Consider the following 14,040-nt stretch of genomic DNA (forward strand, 5'->3'; position numbering starts at 1 on the left):
CATCCGCCGTGTGGCATGTTGCGCCATCTTGTTGAAACCACAGCTCTGTCACATCAATTCCATTCATCTGGGGTGCAAAGAAGTCAGTAATCATGGTTCTGTAGCGCTCTCCATTGACCGTAATATTCTGGCCGGCATCGTCTTTAAAAAATATGGGCCAATGATTCCACCTGCCCATAAAGCACACCAAACAGTGATTTTTAATAGATGTAAGGGCGTCTCGACCAAAGGCTTCTGGGTTTTCTTCACTCCGAATTCGGCAATTCTGATTGATGACATGGCCATTTAACCAAAAATGTGCCTCATCGGTGAACAAGATTTTGCGTTGAAAAAGAGGATATTGTTTTCGGCCCATTCACCGAACCTACGATATGCATAATGGTCGTTCAGTCTATTCATGGTAAAATGGCAAAACGTACTGACCACAAATCAACTGTCAACTGTCAAATTGACAGTCTGTAGAGACAAATGTTGCTTTACAACATTTTGAGTGTGTCCAAATACTTGTTCGCAAAATCTGGATTATCTCCAATTACAGGAGTTATTTTCATATTATTTTTTGACATCTCATCAAAGATGAAGAAGAATATGGAAGTCTGGGCATTTTCAGCCCCGTAAATGCCCAGACTTCCATATTCTTCTTCACCTTTGATGAGGTGTCAGAAAATAAGAATGTTTCCAGTTTAAAAAACAAATCTCCAAAAAAAACATGCTTTATATTCGATCAGTCGGGTATTTTAATCCGCTCTTTGGCCTATAAACATCTTCCTCTTGAATCACTATTATTTCCGAACGTACTTAGTTTATGGGCGCCTAATAACAGTGTTTAGAATAAAAGTCAGATAACTGCCAGAATGTTTTGCCTTTCCCAAACAGATAAATGAGTGATCTCGTGTTTAATTGCCTTTCGTCACACGGTGCATATTGCGAGGGAAATAATTGAACGATTAGTTGATGTGAAGTCTGTATTACTTTAAATATAAAAAGTAAATATTTTTTTAACATCTCATCAAAGATGAAGACGAATATGGAAGTCTGGGCATTTACGGGGCTGAAGACCGTCATAGGCTGGTTTAAGTGATCACTTTACACACGTGTAACATTCACCAATCCTACCCATTATTGACAACCACACTACTAAAATTCTTGGAAGTTCTATATATATATGAACCAATTTTTGAAACATTATTCTTGAATCACTAGAACTTCACTAGAGACATCTATTGGTGAGATGATAAGAAGCTTTTTAATGAGCAGAAACTCTTTTATTAGTATGTGAGGTCCGAATCCTGCATTATAATCAGATGCCCAGACTTCCATATTCTTCTTCATCTTTGATGAGATGTCAAAAAATAACATGAAAATAACTCCTGTAATTGGAGATAATCCAGATTTTGCGAACAAGTATTTGGACACATTCAAAACGTTGTAAATAAAAAGTAAACACTCGTGCGAGACCACTTTTGAGCTTGTTGTAAACACGACTAGTTTCGAAAACTGCGGATGTTCTCATCAACAGGTGAAAATACTAACTGTTTTAATGATGAAGTTGTAAAAAATACTGATAGTATTGACAAGGAATATTAGATCTTTGTTTATAATTGTCCACAGCGTGTATGTATGGGTGGATCTCGCCTGTTAAATTTTTTTTCACTATTTTCTTTAGTAATCGAATCTTAATAGATTTATATTATCCACTGACACTTCGTGATGGAATTGCATTTTTAATTTATTATTAGATTAAAACCAATATCTTTAGCTTTTCCATTTTTTTTATTTGACCAGCGACCGGGTTTCGTGGTTACCGACATCATCAGACTGGTAATCGAATATTATTTTTCTTTTTTATTTATTTTTTTACAAAAATGTTAGTAGTATTATGTCTACCGGTTTCGAGACGTACCCGTCTCTTATTTCTTAAAATCTATCGTGACAAGATGCATTCCGCGTATTTTTAAACACCTTATAGATTTTAAGAAGTAGTAGTATTTATATATAAATAATAATAAAACCCTAATCCGCACCCCAATGGTGCATAGGGCACTGCTTCATATGAACACAGTGTTATCTTGATCGTTTACACACGAAGGAAAGGTGATCAGCCCTCCGCTTCAGGTACCAGTATTGAATAAATATTACAGTGAAAAAATCACTTATATTTATTCGACCCCCCTGGGAATCGAACCCGGGACCTCCAGAACGGTAGCCGAGCGTGCTGACCATTACACTACAGAGGCGGACAGTAGTAGTAGTAGTAGTATTTACCAAACTTAAATTAAAAACGGATAGATTTAACCACAAAGTGACTGCCGAATCAATTAATGAAGGGTTATTTATGATATCTAAATAGATCATCATATTTTACGTATTTATCTCCTTACCGAGTTGTTGGTTTTCCGTACTAAACGGTTTTGCGATCGCCTTTTGGCAGCTGACCGTTTGCTTCACAGTTAGTTTCATGTAAATTGTCAGCGCCCGGTTATATTTGTACATTGTGGTGTCGCGGTCCTGCAATTAGCATGCAGAATTGACCGTAAACTGTGGGCAGCAGTCTGTCCGGATCCGAAGAGTACCGTTTTGTTGGTGAATGTTCGAAAAGGCATATTATATAATGTAATCCTTCGAGATGGATTTTCATACAAAATACCAAGCAATGAATGGCTTTTAAACAGCGTGTGTTTTTGCCGAGAATTTTCAATCATGAATTACATGAGATTATAGTAACTTTAAACATAAAAAGTAAATCCACTCACGAGTAGGCATAGGCTATGAAACATAAAAAGTTGAAGCCTGAGTAGGGTCATGATAAGCGGTGTTGCATAAGCCGTAGCTAGATTTCAGAGTCACTTGGACGTTAGGTAATTAAAAAAAAGGCAATTAAATAACGATATTATTCACCCATACATATCAGCCAAAAACCTTTTGGGAGGTCCTTTTTAGGGAAAATAGCCTATAAATAGTTTTTTTTAAAGACAGAATAACGAACGCCTGCTGTTTCGAGCTTTATTAATAGTATACATATATAATAATATACACATTTTTATAGACAGATAAAATAAGGCAGCCATTTTTGAAAAAAAAAACAGATTCGCAAAATGGTATTTCGCTCACTCCTTTCAACAACGTCATATTTAAAAAAAACTTGATTTCTCAGGAGATCGTTTTTTAAGTTTGAGAATATAATAAAATGTATGAAAAATAAATATCAAGCCACTTTTAAACTTTTTACTGTGTAACAACAGATCTTTTTAGATAAAACCTGAAGGTTTTTTCACCATTTGAAAAATATTTAGTATATTTAAAAAAATAATTAAACAATACCCTTTCTTCAAAATGCAAAAACAACTCTTTCTGCCCTGTAGCGGGTGAATATTAAGTTAAAAATATGCCGCTTTTGCTGGGATATAGTACATTTTCTGGGCATTCCGAAAACATGCACAACTGAAAATTGACGATTTTTTGTATACATATGACGTTGTTGAAAGGAGTTAGCAATTTGTCAAATATCTTCTCGTCTTCCATTCGCTTTACATGTTGGATCATTTCTTTATCTGTCCAGTTATCTTTCATCTAAACCTTACGTTCATATTTAAAACGTACACGATCAATTGCTGCAAATTATACATCGGACAATCCTGTTTTCTTTGATTGGGGCGGAAATGACAAGCGGAACGAACATTGTACCGTTAGTGATTGTAAAAAAATCAACAAGCCTTCTTTTTCCTGTAATAATTTATGGACTCTGTATAGCTTTATACATACTTCTTCCAACTTCTTCAGAATGCCTGGAAGCAAACTTGATTTACTAAAGGAATTTGCAAGGAGGTTTCGTAACAGTAAAATGAGATCGAAAAAAAAACGCCAATAAAACCTGATAATTCGGTTTGGCGAAAAATATATCTTGACCCAACTTCAGGGTCAGTCGGCATTCAAACCGTTACGTAAAAATTATCATCGTAAAAGGAAGCTGTGAGTATTTCGTGATTTGAGTAATGTGGTCTAATGACGTGTTTATTTATTTTGTATTTACATTCACACTACAGTTTTAATAGCCAATTACAGTATGGTATGGTACATGACATGACATGAAAAAAATGTATACAAAGAAACCGACAAAGCAAAGTTAGTAAATAAAAAGTTGGAACATAAAACAAAATCATTGCTATACCATATATCGCTCACTCCTTCCAATTACGCCATAAATCGAAAAACTTGATTTTTCAGGAGAACGTTTATAAAGTTTCAAAATATAATACCATGTATTAAAAATAAATATCAAGCTACTTACGGAACTTTTTACTGTGCAACAGATCTTACTAGGCAGATTTTTTCTCCATTTGAAAAATATTTAGTATTATATTATATTTAAAAAATAATTAAACAATACCTTTTCTTAAAAATGCAAAAGCAACACTTTCTGCCCTGTAGCGGGTAAATATTAAGTTAAAAATATGCCGCTTTTGCTGGGATATAGTACATTTTCTGGGCATTTCGAAAACATGCACAACTGAAAAATTGTCGAGTTTTGATTTATGACGTTCTTGAACTGACTGCCGTTTATGAAAAAAACAGAATGGGTTTGAAAATGTATGATGAGATGCCTGAATGTATGAAGAATGAAAAGAGAGAAAGAATTTAAAAATAAATGTTTTGTTTACTATAAGTAAATGTATATGTATGTATGTAGATGTAGTAAATTAAGTGTATAAAATAGTTTATATTATGTAATATAAGCTAACAAAAAATTTGCTCATACGATGTGGAAGTTGGATGGTCTCTTTCAGTCTTTTGAAGTCATCGCTCCAAGACTCTTCAACGCTTTATTATAATTTCGGATGTGATATGCTCATCTCATTGGCTAATCGTCTTTTCTCTTCTTCTTCCACAGATCTCTGACATCGTGGGACAAGAGACCAACGTAACAGCTCGAGAGGCTCTGCTCCGCTGGGCCAAACGGTCCACGGCCAAGTATCCTGGAGTGAGAGTCAGCGACTTCACCTCATCGTGGAGAGACGGGCTGGCCTTCAACGCCCTCATCCATCGCAACAGACCGGACCTGATTGACTGGCGTAATATCAGGTAAGAATACCGACGTTTCTCCTGTAGCGCTCGACGGACGTTCATTGTGTCTGTTCGACTACTGTTTGGCTCTTGGCGGCATCATTCCAACTTGATGGGGCTTCTTACACACGATTGTCTTCTTCTTTCCACCAAACCGATTATTTCAACTATGAAACGAAGAAAGCTTTATTGTCTTGGCTGTTTTTACTACCTTGCTATACCACCCGCCATACCACTCTGCCTTTGCAAACATTATCCGCTCTTTCTAAATTACCCGCCGATTATTCTGACTCCGGACCTGACCATTTTCAAGTATTCAAAATATTTGACATGACATTTGCTTTGTTCTTAATTTATTGAAAGTGACCTCTTCTTGATATACCACAGCCTCTCTTTCCTTCAATGGTCCTCAGTAGTCTTTCCCTTTTCTCTTTGCCTGTAAAATGTATAGTTAACAAACAAAAAGGATTTTCATCTCACCAATACATGTCTCTAGTGAAGTTCTAGTGATTCAAGAACAATGTTTCAAAGTTGATTCATATATGTAGAACATCCAAGAATTTGAGTAGTGTGGTTGTCAATAATGGGTAGAATTGGTGAATGTTACACGTGTGTAAAGTGATCATTTAAACCAGCCTATGACAGTCGTCAGCCCCGTAAATGCCCAGACTTCCTTATTCTTTTTCATCTTTGATGAGATGTCATAAAAAAAAATATGATAAAGGATTGGAGCTAAACCATAACCTTGTGGGACACCACACTAATTCATTCATTCATCGATTCAGATTTCCATATTTTTTATGCTGTGTAATATGCTCTTCAGATTTAGACCCTTTTTTTCTTATTCTTCTCCTTCTTCTTCTTCCTCTTTATTTAGGACTATGTCCTGTCATTCTCCGCTCCGCTCCTGGGAGGTGAAAGACCAGCTATCTCTCCATCGTTTAGGTGGTCTTCCTGGGGGTCTGCTACCTCTTATTCCGCTGCTATCCTCGTAAATTTTTTGTAAACGATGAAGTTTATCTTTTTGTCAACATTTTTTGTGTGTTTTTAACTGTGGGTGTTTAATTTTGTGTTTTTTTCTTCACAGGAGCCGACACGTGCGAGAGAGGCTAGAAACAGCGTTCCACGTGGTCGAGAAAGAGTATGGCGTTACTCGACTTCTCGATGCCGAAGGTGAGTCTGTCGACATTCTTCATTCTTCAAACACTTATCCGCACCGAATGGTGCACAGGGCACTGCATCATATAAACGCAGTGCTATCTTGTTCGTTAACACATGAAGGAAAGGTGATCAGCCCTCCGCTTCAGGTTCCAGTCCAGGGTTATATTGAATAAATATTAGAGTGAAAAAATCTCCTTTTTTGTTTTGATCCCACCCTGGGAATCAAACCGGGGATCTCCACAACGGTAGCCGAGCGTGCTGACCATTACACTACGGAGATGGAGTCTGTGGACATTATTAATTCATTATTATGATACGCTCACATACGACTGGTGACTTTTTTTTAACCCTCTACCTCTGAATAAGGCTTTACTTTACTCGCAAAAATAAAACTCTTTTCTTTTCAAACACAAAAACGGTGTTTTAAGAAGAAAAAAAACAATTACGGCAAGTGTTACCTGGGCTCAAAGAAAATTCAGTTGCGATTTATCGAATAATGGGCCTGTAACGACCCCACGCGTGAAGCGACCTCGCTTAGCGCTATTTCGACGTTTTAATTTGATTTCGTTTTTAATTATTTTACATCCCGACAACTTGGATTAATGTAAATAATGTAAATGACGAAGAAAAAATACAATCGGTTCAATTTGTCGCGCGATTCTATTGTTTTCGCAAAAACAATCATCATTAGCGTTTAAGTCTGCGCTCGGAGCGGAACCGCTTTGGGAGTCGCTGTAATGTCGCTGTCTAGAATATATGTAGAAGTTAGGTTCCCAACGAGGTTCGTATGTTGCATAATTGTGACATTTTCAAGTTACTGTCATATCCTGCACTTAAAGCCAAGTATTCGTCCAGTCGCAACATAATTTCCTCTAAATGGATTTCAAACCCTTATCCACACCCCAATGGTGCATAGGGCACTGCGTTATATACACAGTGTTATCTTGATCGTTAACACACAAAGGAAAGGTGATCAGCCCTCCGCTTTAGGTACCAGTCCAGGGTAATATTGAGTAAATATTAGAGTGAAAAAATCATTTATATTTATTTGACCTCCCCTGGGAATCGAACCCGGGACCTCCAGAATGGTAGCCGACCGTGCTGACCATTACACTACGGAGGCGGACAAAATGGATTTACCTGGAGGTAACATTTTACGTAATTGATTTTTCTTAAAACACCGTTTTTGCATTTAATAAATATTTTTTCTTCGAAATAATTAAATGGTTTTGAAAATAAAAGAAAATATACTGTCGAAATAATATTCTAATAAAAAAAATACATTGTTTAAAAAATCGGGCGTTAACAGACATGTGACCTCTACGATGGTCTCCGATGGAATGAATTCTGTGTTTGTGAATATCGCCTTAATTTAATGTAATTCTAGTGACACAATGAAATGTGTCATTTTTTGTCGGATAATATTTGTTTTTAATCAGTGTACGTAATTATTTTTTTAAGGCCGAGATCTCAAACGTTCAAATTCAGAACGCGACCGGTCGCGAAAAAATGAAATAAAAAAAATCAATAAAGATTTATTTTCAATTGGTCTGGGTTGCTTGTGATGCATTTTTCACATTTAACTTCCAAATCCTTGTTGTCCTATCTGCAAATAAGTCTCTAAAAGTAAAAGCTTTGCGGGTTATTCCTTTAAAAAAAGAGGTAAACATAGTGAAGATATGACATTCATGAATCATTCCTTCAAAACTGAAACAAAAAATGTATTTTGTTATATACCCTTTTCGGTCCCTCAAAATTTAAAAAAAAATCTAGGTAGACAGTTACATTCCAATCGGAAAAAAAATTGTCCTCTGCTCCACATACTGTTGTAATAGATACGAGTGACAAAAATGCAAGCTTGGAATTTAAATAAATAATACTAATGATGAAAAAAATGTCAAATAAGATCCGACGTGGGACCTAAGAGTAAAAAATCGATGTCGAATGAGATTCGACATTGGACCAGTAATGGTTAAGTGCTAGTTGTATGAGAATTTACCTTTTATTATAATTGCATGATCTCCCATACAGGTGCCGACTACACTGACCCCACTGACAATAGACACTAATAAAACATGTGCACGTCCTTATGGAGGGGCCGAAACGACCCATTGTCTGAGACTATCATCCTGTTACATTAAATAAACAATACACCATTCAGACACTTGCCACTTTATCCCACTCAAAAGAGGTTGCTCGATGTGACTTGTTGCGTACCTGTTGCACACTTGCCATTTTATACCACTCTAGTGAGGCAGGTCGATGCGACTTGTTGCGTACCTGTTTCGCACTTGCCATTATATCCCACTCTAAAGAGGCAGCTAGATGTGACTTGTTGCGTACCTGTTGCACACTTGCCATTATATCCCACTCTAGAGAGGCAGGTCGATGTGACTTGTTGCGTACCTGTTGCACACTTGCCATTTTATACCACTCTAGAGAGGCAGGTCGATGTGACTTGTTGCAAACCTGCCCTATACCTAACCTGCACTTGCCCTATATCCCACTCTAAAAAAACAGCTCGATGCGATTCAAACTTACCTTTTTCACTAACTTGTAATGTGGTGCAAAGTTAGATAACAATGGCTTTGGCAGGACTTGTACATCTGCTACACACTGCCATTTTGTCCAATTTGAAATAGGATGACAATGGCCAATTTGAGAAGACTTGGAGATATATTTGAATGATTTTTCTTTTTCAGATGTGGACACTCACGAGCCGGACGAGAAGTCCCTCATCACGTACATCTCGTCTCTGTACGACGTGTTCCCGGAGCCGCCGGCGATGCACCCGCTGTACGACCTGGAGGCGCAGCAGCGCGCCGGGCAGTACCGCGAGCTGGCCGCCGCGCTGCACCTCTGGCTGCGCGAGAAAGCGGCGCTCATGCAGGACCGCGCCTTCCCCGCCACGCTCATCGAGATGCGCCAGCTGCTGGCCGACTCGCAGCGCTTCCGCGCCGAGGAGGTGCCGCCCAAGCAGCGCGACAAGCAGAAGCTGCAGCACGTGTACAGGGAGCTAGAGGTGAGGGCGCCAGATCGTTCTAAATCCCCACTACTGAAATTGATGCAACAAGATGAAAAAACTGCATTGAAAACTGTCCTACCGCGTTCCCAGATGTGATACAGAAGCATCTAGGCTTCCTGTCAGACCTTCTTTTGCAAAGCTGTCTCACAGCATTCCCAGATCTGATACAGAAGCATCTAGGCTTCCTGTCAGACCTTCTTTTGCAAAGCTGTCTCACAGCATTTCCAGATCTGATACAGAAGCATCTAGGCTTTCTGACAGACCTTCTCTTGCAAAGCTGTCTCACCGCATTCCCAGATCTGATACAGAAGCATCTAGCCTTCCTGACAGACCTTCTCTTGCAAAGCTGTCCCACCGCATTCCCAGATCTGATACAGAAGCATCTAGGTTTCCTGACAGACCTTCTCTTGCAAAGCTATCTCACAGCAATCCCAGATCTGATACAGAAGCATCTAGGCTTCCTGACAGACCTTCTCTTGCAAAGCTGTCTCACCGCATTCCCAGATTTGATACAGAAGCATCTAGCCTCCCTGACAGACCTTCTCTTGCAAAGCTGTCCCACCGCATTCCCAGATCTGATACAGAAGCATCTAGGCTTCCTGACAGACCTTCTCTTGCAAAGCAATTATTTTTGTCGAACTATGTTGCGAAATCCCATTGTCATGACTGCTAGGGTAAATGCAGAATCCAGATAAATTTGGCTTTTTGAATCATGTCCAGTCGAGTGATAATTTTCTTCTATTTTCAGAAATACTTCGAATCCGTAGGAGAGTGCGACATCGAACCAGAACTCCGTCCAGAAGTGCTTGAACAGAACTGGAGCAGGCTGATGATGGCCCACCAGGAGAGGGAGCGGGACATCCAAGAGGAGATCAGGCGCCTTGAGAAACTGCAGAGGCTGGCCGAGAAAGTGCACAGGTGATTGGACAATGTTCCTCTAGTCATTTTTTTTAATTTAACCCTTTGAGGACAGATTAAAAAATATTTTACTTAATAAATTTTTATTTCTAGAAATTATTTACAAATATGTGTAAGTGTAAACAAAATTTTACTGAAAATTGTGCACACAGATTTTTATTATTTTTTTATTTATTTTAAATTCTTTTGCATTAATAATAATAATAATATAACCCTTATCCGCACCCCAATGGTGCATAGGGCACTGTGTCATATTAACGCAGTGTTATCTTGATTGTTTACACATGAAGGAAAGGTGATCAGCCCTCCGATTCAGGTACCAGTCCAGGGTAATATTGAATAAATATTACAGTATTGCATTACATAACATAAATTCAAATACTAAAAAATATGAATAAAATATAAATATAATTACAAAAAAAGATCCCACAAAGGCATGGCCTGTGTGGGTATACAATATAATTTAGGTCATAGTAAAGGCTATAAGGATATAGGTATTATAAGTAGAACTAGAATAATAGTGTTAATATAATAATAAATAAATAATAAAACCCTTATCTGCACCCCAATGGTGCATAGGGCACTGCGTCATATAAACGCAGTGTTATCTTGATCGTTTACACATGAAGGAAAGGTGATCAGCCCTCCGCTTCAGGTACCAGTCTAGGGCGATATTGAATAAATATTAGAGTGAAAAATCACTTATATTTATTTGAACTCCCCCCTGGGAATCGGACCCGGGACCTCCAGCACGGTAGCTAAACACGCCAACCATTACACCACGGAGGTGGACTGGATACACAATAATAATAAACTAAATTCATATAGTGTCAATTTCGTAAAAAAATACCTCAAGAGCGCTTCACTGTGATTGAATTAGAGAAGAGGAGAGTGGATCATCCCACTCTCACTATTTCAAACTACTGGTTGAAGAACATTCCACGCCATAGGTCCAGCAACAACAAAGGCACGCTTGTCAAACTTTATGTAAGTAACGATCGAGATAATACAATGCCCTATGGACCATTGGGTGGGGATAAGGGTTAGAAAAAGAAAACGAAGAAGAAGCGCTCTCGAGGTAATATTTTACTAAAATGGTGCTGCAGAAATTATCCAAAGTTATTGTTATTTGTCCAGTAGAGGTGTTGGTTACTACTAGACTCTAAATGAAGGTGAAGCTCTTACCACCAAGGCAGGTCGTGAGCCACTCATGTTGGTCTTGAGAGTGAGCTATGATACAGAGGGAGGTCATAATAGACCTAATGGTGGGGACTGACCGGAGCATTTCGTCATAACGTATTTCGAGTACTCGGAATGAGCTCGGATCGGTGTACTGACTATACGAATGCTGGCATCGTAACGATGAAATGATTCCGATCAGTCCCCACCATTATATGGTCGCAGTGACATAAGGGATGCAAGATCCTTTGACCTCATATTAAAAAATAGGTGTTGGTGGTGACAGGAGTCATGATGGGTTCAATGTTGCTTCAAATTGTGGGCTTTGTGGAAGAATTGATTCGGTTGTTTGTATCAACACGCTTGTTTTCCATTTCCAGGGAGATCAAGCAGACGGACTCGGGGCTGGACGCGCTGGAGCGGCGGATCGAGTCGGAGTCACGGCGGCTGGAGAGGGGCGCGCACCCCACGGAGGCCAAGGCGGCCGCCGAACACGTGGAGGCGGCACTGCGCCAGGCCGACCAGGACATCCAGCAGCTCTTCCGCGACGTGCAGCTGCTGCACGACGGCCGCTACGCCCAGGCGCACGACCTGCACTCCAGGTGGGCTTGCTATTCTTCTTCACGAGCCCTCTGTCCTGGGTTCATGAGCTACCTGCATCGTTTCAAGCTGTACGTGTGATGATGAGACACCTCAAGATGTCCCTTACCTGTTGATACTTTGCCCGCGCTTGGTATTCTTCTTCATGAGCGCTCTGTCCTGGGTTCATGAGCTACCTGCAGCTCTACTAGATCGGTTACTGTTTGCAGCTAGTTTACCCCCCATAGCAACTATGCCGTCGGATCATCTCTTTTGGAGTCTTCCAACGTCTCTTTTGTTCTCCCAATGTCACCTAATTCCACTAGGGCTGGTAATCTGGGTATTCCATATAAACTAGGGCTCTTCCATATTTTTCCATTTCTTTCGGCTGCATGCTGTTTGCTGCAGGTTTTTACCTCCCACAGCGCCTACGTCGTCAGACCATCTCTTTTGGGGTCTTCCGACACCTCTTTTGTTCTCCCAAGGCCTCAATCTTAAAAATTTTGGGGTCCATTTTGTGGGGTCATATCTTACAATATGTCCTGCCCATTGCCACTTAAGTCTTGCCACGCGATCCATAATATCCTCTTAAAAAAATATAAGAGAATATATGTATCTAGATAATACAAATGATCACTTTACACATGTGTAACATTCACCAATTCTACCCATGATTGACAATCACACTACTCAAATTCTTCTAGATATATTGATTAAACTTGTATGCACGAATTCACAATAGCCATCTATTGAGTGTGTCCAAATACTTGTTCACAAATCTGGATTATTTCCAATTATGGGAGTTTTTTCATATTATTTAAAAAAAATATATATATATATAAAATAAATAATATAGCCATCTATAGTGGGACGAGGAAAGCTTTTATTAAGCAGAGACTCTTCCCATGTGTAAATTTGAATTACGAATTATAATTTTGATTTTAATTTTTAATTATAAAGCTTTTATGTGTAAATTTTCCTCCCCCAGGGTGACCACGCTGCACCAGCGCTGGATGAGCGTGCGCGCGTCGTTCCAGACGCGCATCATGCAGCGCCTGGGCGGCGTCAGCCTGCCCGTGCAGCAGACCACCGTGCGCCGGGAGACGCGCACCGTCCTGGAGACGCGCATCGCCGACACCAACCACCACTTCACGCAGCTCATGGAGTGCGCGCAGTGGTGCCGCGACCGCCTGGTGAGGACTTACTTACCTACTTACTTCAGCCTTCTTCTTGTGCTACCTGCATCATTTCAAGGTCTTCGTCAGCTGTATGTGTGATGATGACACCTCAAGATGTCCTTCAACTGTTGTTGCTTTGCCCCCTTTTCAGCTTTCAAAGACAACAGCTGGAGGCGCATTTCCGTAGCCTGGGTGAGGACCTATCCGACATCGGATCCGTGTTAGTTCACAAGGAACTCTCACGAGAGGTGGTATCATTCATGATAAAAATAGAGAAGTACATTGGTACCATAAACCAAGATGGAACAGAAAATGCCGAACCCTCTTCAAGTGGAACTGAAGGTCTGCTGACGACAGTCAACAGTCCGGCTTCTCGTGAGGAGTGCAATGTGGTTTTCTCCCAGCAATGAGCAAATACTGAGAAGTTCTTGATCGGCTCACACTTGATTATCCCTCCTGTTCCCAACACAGAATAAATAAAACATCTTTATTTTTATTATATATTTTTTTCCTTCTTACAGAAACAACTTCAGGAAGCCGACTACGGAACTGATCTTCCATCAGTGCTGCAGGAACTTGACAGACATCAAAGAGAACACAAAGTCATCGACCAGTTCCATTCCAAGGTAAAGAAATGAAGACCCCTTAAGTTATTCTTTAGCAATCCATGATGAATTTGGATTTCGACTATACTGAGGCTAGCTGAGCTACTTTGGAATATGTAGATTCTTTATGAGTACCATATTTCGACTACTTGTTTGGCCATTTTCAAATGTGTTTGCTCTTTTTGCCTCCACAGGTGGAACAATGTGTGCAGGCACGCTCCAACTTCACTGGCGAGGAGTTGGTGCTGTACAACCAGCACTTGAGTCAACTGCAGAAGCTGTATGCCGAGCTTCTGTCGACTTCCACCAAGAGGTCTGTATCATCTCTGAAGCT

The 14,040-nt window shown here is 39.7% G+C and overlaps 1 protein-coding gene across 1 annotated transcript in view; it reads left to right on the forward strand.

Moving 5' to 3' along the window:
* Positions 1–14,040, forward strand: part of shot (dystonin-like protein short stop) — a 331,096-nt gene that overhangs the window by 127,733 nt on the left and 189,323 nt on the right. The window contains exons 6-13 of the mRNA XM_088269259.1: positions 4,889–5,079; positions 6,149–6,234; positions 8,925–9,244; positions 9,996–10,165; positions 11,725–11,946; positions 12,912–13,116; positions 13,623–13,727; positions 13,901–14,019. Coding sequence (XP_088125385.1) covers positions 4,889–5,079; positions 6,149–6,234; positions 8,925–9,244; positions 9,996–10,165; positions 11,725–11,946; positions 12,912–13,116; positions 13,623–13,727; positions 13,901–14,019 — 1,418 coding nt within the window. The remainder of the gene's footprint in view (positions 1–4,888; positions 5,080–6,148; positions 6,235–8,924; positions 9,245–9,995; positions 10,166–11,724; positions 11,947–12,911; positions 13,117–13,622; positions 13,728–13,900; positions 14,020–14,040) is intronic.

Source organism: Brachycentrus maculatus, unplaced genomic scaffold, assembly GCF_059751285.1.
Source record: "Brachycentrus maculatus isolate JH-2025_06_01 unplaced genomic scaffold, ASM5975128v1 h1tg000343l, whole genome shotgun sequence".
NCBI lineage: Eukaryota > Metazoa > Arthropoda > Insecta > Trichoptera > Brachycentridae > Brachycentrus > Brachycentrus maculatus.